An 8,276-nucleotide genomic window follows, 5' to 3' on the forward strand; every position below is an offset into this window, starting at 1 on the left:
TGTCTGTACATTACAGCAGTGGTCCTCAACCTTTTGGAGCTCGCAGACCACTAAATCTACTGGTTCTGGACCGTGATATCATCATACCAGAACCCACCCACTTTCCCATCTCAGGTCTAAGAGACACAACCCGCCCACCACCCTAAGTCTGCAATCTGTACGGGGCACATGGTCCGGGGCTCTGTGTGCCCCCCCAAGCAGGGTCCTTCACCTGACCCTGCTGGGGGGTACACCATCCAGAGCCATGGGCCACCGCTGGTCTCCGTGCTCTTGTGGCCCACCTGTAGGACAGGGGTTTAGGGAACCCCTGAATTACCGGTAAATTAACTTTGAACAATACTATCGTTACAGCAGGTACAGAATCGTGCACTTTTCAGTTCAAATTCAAACATTTGTTTTACAATGACATTTATCCTAGGCATGCACATAGCCTAAAACTCACTTCAGTTGCACTCTGCAGCTGTAACCCTATTTTCCATGGCTTGGCGGTGGACTTCCATGGAGACGGCGATCGTCCTCACTCATTGGATGATGTAACTCTGTAACTGGCTGTGTGTGCTGCACCTCTGTGTAATTTACAGCTGAAACAAAAAGCCCCCAGGAGCCATGGAATTAGTTTTTTTTACATTAGGCATTGTATGCCTTATTTGACAAATAGTACTCCTGATGTTTTTTTTGTTTTTTTTTTTTACCTTAGGACTTTAACTAGTCTTAACTGAACTTTAGGGTTCACTAAAATAAGATGACACTATTAGCATTACTTATTTGCCAAAAATTGTAACCCCTTGTAGTTCTACTACAAAAAAAAAGTTTCTGACCCCACGCTAAATTTGAATTCAAACAGTTCCTCTTTTTCCATTTAAAACACATATCACAATTATTTGTTGACACCGCAAACAAACCTTGGCTAAAGGTTGGCCCATAGCATTAGAAACCATGTGATTTCTCGTCTGTTTAAAATGTGTAACTAATTAAGCAGACCAATTCTGACTTTGGGTCTTTGGGTATATAAAGCAGATTTGAAATCTTGTGATACATTTCTTGAGGGACTTGTACTGATGACCATGAGTCGATATTTCTCTATTCTTCCTGTTCTTCTCTGCATTCAGCTATCAATTCGGCTCACAGCATGCAAACAGTTGTAAGTATTTTACCCTATGGGAGGCTTTTCTACTTTGTTACTTTGCTTTTGTTTACTTCTAAACTTTTTTGGAAATTTAAAAGCAAATCTCAATTCCAATCAAAACTGTTTTTCTTTCCCTTTTGTTTGATAGAGTTCGAGCCCTTTTCAGGTTTTTATTGCTGTGGTATTGCTTGGATTTCCTCTTGCCTACTATAATAATATTTCATCAAAATAAACTATTCATAGTCATTTTTAGGATCAGAGCAACACTGTCTCTGGATTGGTCTCTAGAAAGGGAACTTTGAAATGTGGAGGGTGTAAATGATTTTTATTGCTAGATTTTTCTCTTCTGTATTTGTGGTGCTTTTTTTTGGAAATACACTTCATCCCTTGAAAAAAACAATTTATGAACTTGTTTATGACATTAAAAACTTTAAAATAATGTCCTGGAATGGATCCTGGACCAGATCCATTCTAGGTTTGCTGGATCACCCAGTTTCACTGATCAAAGTATATCTTCTCCAGCCTTGGAGAGCTTTTTTCTATCAGGCCAAATGTGTCCCACATATGAATGCATTGGTTAATGTGATTAAACATGTTTCCTACCTTGCTGTAGAAATTCTTTGTAGTTTGTGCTGGAATGTAGGGATTCTTCTCCTTTTGGTGGTCTTATTGGATGCCCTGCTCACTGGTAGAGACAAGGACTTCCAGTTTCGCCATGCTCATAAGAAGGGATGTAATTGTATTCCAAGCTGGAACGCAGGAACTTCAGACTTCCGGCATATCCTCAGGAAGTTTATGTCAAAACTTTCACTGCCATGAAAACGTGTGGAACTTATCCCCTTGCCAGCATGATACAACATACATATGTCTTCAGACTATGTACATGTACTTAACAACAATGAGATTGGGCTCAAAATATTCCTGTTTGTGTCTCTGATAGAGAGACTTCTCTTACTTCGTGTCTCGGTTTAGAAGTACATGAAGGTAAATTATCCCCACAGATAACACTAAAAACCCTGAATCCTGCTAGAATTCCTGAAAATAGATATTTTTTCTGTTCTTTTTGTCTATGGCTCACTGTTAGTACTAGTAGCACTAGTTAGCATTGTCCTCTGGGTAAACCCCACCAGTGATATAAAAATATCATATGGCAACATATTGCTAAATCGTACAGATATGCCAAGGTATGTTGGTCTTATATAATGCTTCACAATCATAATTACTGTTTAACAATCGTGGTACTATGTGTTAGAATCAAAATTAACAATGTCATTTAAAATATATTTTTTAATGTTTATTTTCAGCTTTGTATTGATGGCTCCTAATATTCTACACGCTGGCAATGAAGAAACAATCGTTATCCAAGGCCATGAATGTAAATCACAAAGTAATCACATTGTGGACATCATTGTTCAAACATTCTCTGGAGATTACAAGCATATGTATCAGACCGTGGTTTACCTAAACGAATCCAACAGTTTCCTGGCTACTGCATCTATCAATGTATGAGTATTTCTATATTATAATATAGTATACCTCTAGATCTTCATTATGTCCAATTCCTGGCTACAGCATATATGAAAGTATAACAAATCACATATAATACAGTACACCTTTAACTTTCTAATACACCTAATTTCCTGGCTACAGGAAAATCAACATATAAGAAATCACATATGCAATACAGTATACCTCTAGAATTCCTTTACATTTAATCAGCCATATTTTAAGGATTTATATACATGAGGATCAAAGACCGCAATCTACAATGGCAGCCCACATATGAGTAAAATTTGTAGGCTGCCATAGTAAGTTCATTTCTGAAAAATCCAACCATCTAGATTGTATACATTTTGAAATAACAACATCAAATAAGTATGCAGATCAGGAAATCAAAAACTGCAAATTTGTTTCAGATCAGTAATTGAAAGTATTGAAGTCAGAGGGTCAGCATGACAGATAGGTGAATAAAACTTTATGAAAAGAGGACAGCTTAGGCCAATCTTTCCCAGCCTTTCCACCCCTGAAGAACCTTTAATAATTTTCAGGTGTCCAAGAATTTATAATATAATCAACAGATTGGCAAAATGCCATTTGCATTGGTTGCCAGTGGGAAAAATGTTAACTTTACAGATATCTAAAAAGGTCCTTTAAGTGGTGCTGCCACTCAAACTATGCAGGCAACATCTTCTGGGAGGTGACTCAACAGATTTTCCCAGCAGTTGTGGCTGAAATCTTGGTTTGTGCATTGACTGTGTCTTGGTAACAAACGAACCCCTAACTTTCCACTTTTTCATCTTTAGTGTTAACACTAATGACAAACATTTTCAAAACTCCTGATTTTCCAGATTTATACAATTCAACAAACTTTTCTAACAGGTCACTTAGCCTTCCATCTTGCTTAAGTGTCCAACAAAATCAATGCAGTTCTGTTTGACTATTTATGAACAGGTGATGATGATTACAAATAGAGAAGTTCAACATCTGAACTCCTAAATACCCCTTTCATATATTGTGTAGTATTAGTTCCAACATTAGGGAGTATGTACACTTTTCATCAGGTCCATACAGATGATTTTATTATGATTTAAAAAGTATTGCACAGTAATTTTTTTTTTAAACAGTGGGCAATATGTCACAAATTCTGCAAGGATAGGAATATTTAGAAGCACAACTACATATATCAGTTTCAATTACTTTCAAATAGTAGTAATAGAAATTGGCTGTGTTAGCACTAGCATTAGCGATTTGTGATTACCTGTATGTACTTTCAGTTGACAACTTTTACAGATAGAGCGATTTTATATTATTTTTTTTAATCCTTAGTAGGTTAAAGTGAATTGTGAACATGGGTTAAGTAAAAACCCAACCCACCCTTGTAAAAAAAATAATTAAATGATAAAACATTATAATCAGGCTAGCCATATTCATGGTGGTACTAAGGTACAATTCCTTAAGCCATGTTTGTCAAAGTGTTTGAGGAAAGAGTTTTGTCAGCATGACAGAATAAAATAAAAAAAAATTGAGTGGCTTGGCTTATAGGTGACAAACTTTGATAAAGGAGTTCAGTTATTAGGAATAAAATATTATATCTGATAAGTCATCATAGTGTTTAAAAAAAGTACAATGGTACATAAATTGATACTTCAGATTTATGTGGTTGAATCACATGATTTATGCTCCACTGATTTAACTATTACAGAGACAAACTATAGTGTTGGAGTAAATGATACATTTTCAATTGCACAAAATAATAAAATATTAGGGGATTCCACACTTAACAGGTAAAGATAAAAAAAAGCCTTTAGAAGGACCCATTAATTAATGAATGCTAAGCCTAATATTGAATATAACAATACAATATATACAAAGTTTCAGTTTTTGTTTTCTGTCTTTTATTTTTTTCAATCTATTTTAGATCCACCCTAAATTCCTTTCTTCAGACGTTAATGAGAAGCAATATGTCGTTGTAGAGGCAAAATCAAAAGAAATGATGCTGAAAAAGGCCATACTTCTTTCTCCTGACACAGGGTTTATTTTTATCCAGACAGCCAAAACAATATACACACCAAACCAAAATGGTAAGGAAGAGTCTGAAAGAAAGGCAAACAGGTAATCTTTAGGAATATATAAAGCTAGCCAGGTAAGAGAAAAATTAGATTTGAGACACGATTGTGATAGTTCTGTGAAACATATTAGATGTGTACAAAGCCACCCCTGCCACCTTCCCCTACGCCTGTCCTGCTAACTCCAGACCCTGGCACAAAGGTCACACCAGATGTTCACAAAAAACTATTCATGCAGCAAAGCATAGGTAGAGACTTCATTGACTACAAAGCCACACTACAACACCATACTCACTGTCACCAAACAAAATTACATCTCTGCTGTCATACCCTCTCAAGCTTCCAACCCACGCAACCTCTTCTCAGCAATTGACTCCCTCCTAAACCCCACACCTGCTCCCCCTACAACTACCTTCTTCGCACAAGACATTGCTACATACTTCAAAGATAAAATCTTCAACCAAGATGATGTTTGTTCTAACTGTGCTACTATAACTATATCTATCCCTTCTACCTGTAAATCATCACCTCCTTCAGCCCTGTTACTCTGGATGAAGTCTCCTCTCTTCTCTCATCATCTCCATCCTCTACCTTTCCGCTTCACCCAATTCGCTCTGATCTACTCCATGCCCATTCCTCCACCTTGGCCCAAACTAATCAACCTTTACCTTTCCACTGGTATATACCTATCTGCTTTGAAACATGCCATTGTTTTCCCTATCCTGAAAAAAACGTCAATAGCCCCCTACCTACCTTCTAGCTACCGTCCCTACGGTACCATCTGCCTTCTCTCATATGTTTCCAAACTTCTGGAGCGCCTTGTCTATAAAAAACTCACTGATTATTTCTGAACACCTGCTCTCTCCTTGACCCTTTCCAGTCTGGATTTCGAGCTGAAAATGCCCTTACTAAACTGGCCAATGACATCATCAGAGCTAAGTCACAAGCTAACTTTCCTCCTCCTTCTACCTGATCTTTTCTCCGCTTTTGGCACTGTTGATCAACTCCTTAATCATCAAAATCATGAATTCCGTTGTTATAAGTGACACTGCTCTCCCTTGGTTTGCTTCCTTACTGTCTGACTGTTCCTTTTATTTTTCTTTTATTGGTAATTCCTCCTCTCCTCCCTGTTGGTGTTCCCCACTGGTCAGTGCTTAAACCTGTCCTCTTCTCCCTGTATACCTCCTCACTTGGCAAACTCATATCCTTCTTTGGTTTACAGTACAGTTTGTATGCAGACAACACTCAGATCTATCTGTCCACCCCTGACCTGTCTCCCTCAGTCCTGGATAAGGTCTCATGCTGCCTGTCAGCCATCTCATCCCAAATGGCAGGTTTCTGAGACTCAACCTGGATAAAACATCACTTATCTTCTTCCTCCCCTCACAACTGATATCATTTACACATTTTTTTTAGGGAAAAAGAGCCTTAAGCATCAGTCAGTCTATATACAGTATATGAAGGCTTGTGCACAGTTAGATGTCAAGAAAACATTAGTCCTGTTCTAGGTGCACATCAGTCACAAACCTATGCAGACTTCCTGAAACCAAGATGGGATTATGGTAAAAGGATACAGTAGTTCAACAAGTTTCAAACCTGGTCTTGGGCACTCAAAATATGTAGTGTCACATTTCATTTAGTTTGAATGGGTACTGTGTAGATATAAATGCTAGTCATTTTCTACACTGGCCTGGAGAGCTGCTCAACGTCTTTAACATTAAAAGAACAAATCTAGCTGAATGTAACTAACTACTACTATGTAAGGCCCTGGTCCAGCAACAGTTCTCACCAGACACCAGTCACCCCATCTAACACCGCACTCTTCACCTATAGCAAACCCCCCACTCAGCCTTGGGAGACTGTGGTTGTGTTTCCCACACGGTTGCCCCCAGGAGCTGGCAGAGGACCAGGAGCCCACAGATAATACAGTATCAAGATTCCAACAGACAAGTCCAGAATACAGAGCTAGAGGTCATAACTGATAATTCATCCACCAGATGAAGTGCACAGGGGGAAACTGAGTCAAGCAGAGTCTGGGTCACAGGCAAAAGGTTGGTCCAGACAGCATAAACTCGCAGGGTCACACACTCCATGGTATAACATGTCATTTTCAATACTTAAGCCCCAGAAGAGTTATGCAAGTAGTGCTAGTTTTAGGGCTATGTCGATCAGTTATGTAGCACTTTAAACTAATTTCAAAATGCAAAAATCAATATTACGCAAGCCTACCTGGCAGAAACATGTTTGAATTTATATGTATTTGAAAAACAATATTAGATTGTTGGTTTGATCAATTTGACCATACTTGATTTTGAAAGTTGGAATATAGCTAGGTCAGGGGTCGGCAACCTGCGGCTCGCGAGCCACATGCGGCTCTTTGGATGTGAAGCTGCGGCTCTTTAATTCAGTCTGTCGGAAGCTATTCTATCTCTCAGCCTGGCTTTCCACCACACCTCACAGGGGTGAGGTGAAAAGCCAGGCTGAGGGATAGAATAGCTTCCGACAGACTGAACTAAAGAGCCGCAGCTTCACAAAAAGCCAGGCTGAGAGATAGAATCGGTGCCTAAAGGTATCTATATTTCTACAATAAAATACAAAAGTAGGCAGTTTAGCAACAATACATGGAAAATCAAAATGTTTGTACCTGTTTCACCATTACAGAATTCTGAGGAAAATGAAATGTCATCTAATGTTATCCAAACTTTCTAAAACCATGCAAAGCCATCGCTCCCATTGAATTTGTTTGCTCAATTGTTTGTTATTGAAGTACAAGTTAGTGTTGTAAGTAAATGTTTACTTGTTTTAATTTTTTACTTAAATAGTAGGTAATTATCTAATAATGCCATATATATATTATCTAATTTGTTGTGAAAAACACTACTTATATATAAATAAATAGATATTTTTTCTTATGAATAGATTAGTTTTTTTTTATCAAAAAACTTTATTTATGCGAGTACTATTTATTGTTGGCAAGAAAAAAATTTGCGGCTCTTTAAAAACTTTGAAATTTTGTAAATTGTAATTTTTGGCTCTTTCGACTCAAAAGGTTGCTGACCCCTGAGCTAGGTTAACATAGATATACTGTATGATGGAACAAATGTTAGAATGGGATTTATTTTAAGACATGTGTTAAGGTGAGGGTTATGTATTAGGACCTGGGTAATGAATTTTGGCAGGATAAAAGTCAGGATGAATGTATTTTCTACTTGTTGTGGGTTTTAAAAACCCTACACTAATGAGACATTGCAAAGTGTTATTTCTGAAAGGTAAGGGTGTCCTTTAATAGGTGATTTTATTGTTTTTACTTTTAGTTGACTACAGAGTTTTTTCAACTGATAAGAACCTGGATCCTATAGAACGAGGCGTTTTAATCATGTTACAGGTATGCTGTGTCTGTGATAAAGAATATATCCTTTTTAAACAAAGGTCAACATACACTGTAAAGGTGCGTACACACTTCCAATTTTTATCGTTCCAATCGAACGGCGAACGATCGATTGGGCAAAAAATCGTTCCTAAAAAAGTAACCAACGACGCCGACGAACGAGGAAAGTCGCTGGAAACGAACGACCGGACCGGCG

At 37.9% G+C, this 8,276-nt stretch overlaps 1 protein-coding gene across 1 annotated transcript in view; it reads left to right on the forward strand.

Moving 5' to 3' along the window:
* Positions 1-982: 982 nt before the first annotated feature.
* LOC140326734 (complement C3-like) overlaps positions 983-8,276 on the forward strand; it is a 53,194-nt gene continuing 45,900 nt past the window's right edge. The window contains exons 1-4 of the mRNA XM_072405603.1: positions 983-1,141; positions 2,431-2,629; positions 4,545-4,707; positions 8,007-8,077. Coding sequence (XP_072261704.1) covers positions 1,059-1,141; positions 2,431-2,629; positions 4,545-4,707; positions 8,007-8,077 — 516 coding nt within the window. The 5' untranslated portion in view covers positions 983-1,058. The remainder of the gene's footprint in view (positions 1,142-2,430; positions 2,630-4,544; positions 4,708-8,006; positions 8,078-8,276) is intronic.

This window comes from Pyxicephalus adspersus, chromosome 3, assembly GCF_032062135.1.
Source record: "Pyxicephalus adspersus chromosome 3, UCB_Pads_2.0, whole genome shotgun sequence".
Taxonomy (NCBI): Eukaryota; Metazoa; Chordata; class Amphibia; order Anura; family Pyxicephalidae; genus Pyxicephalus; species Pyxicephalus adspersus.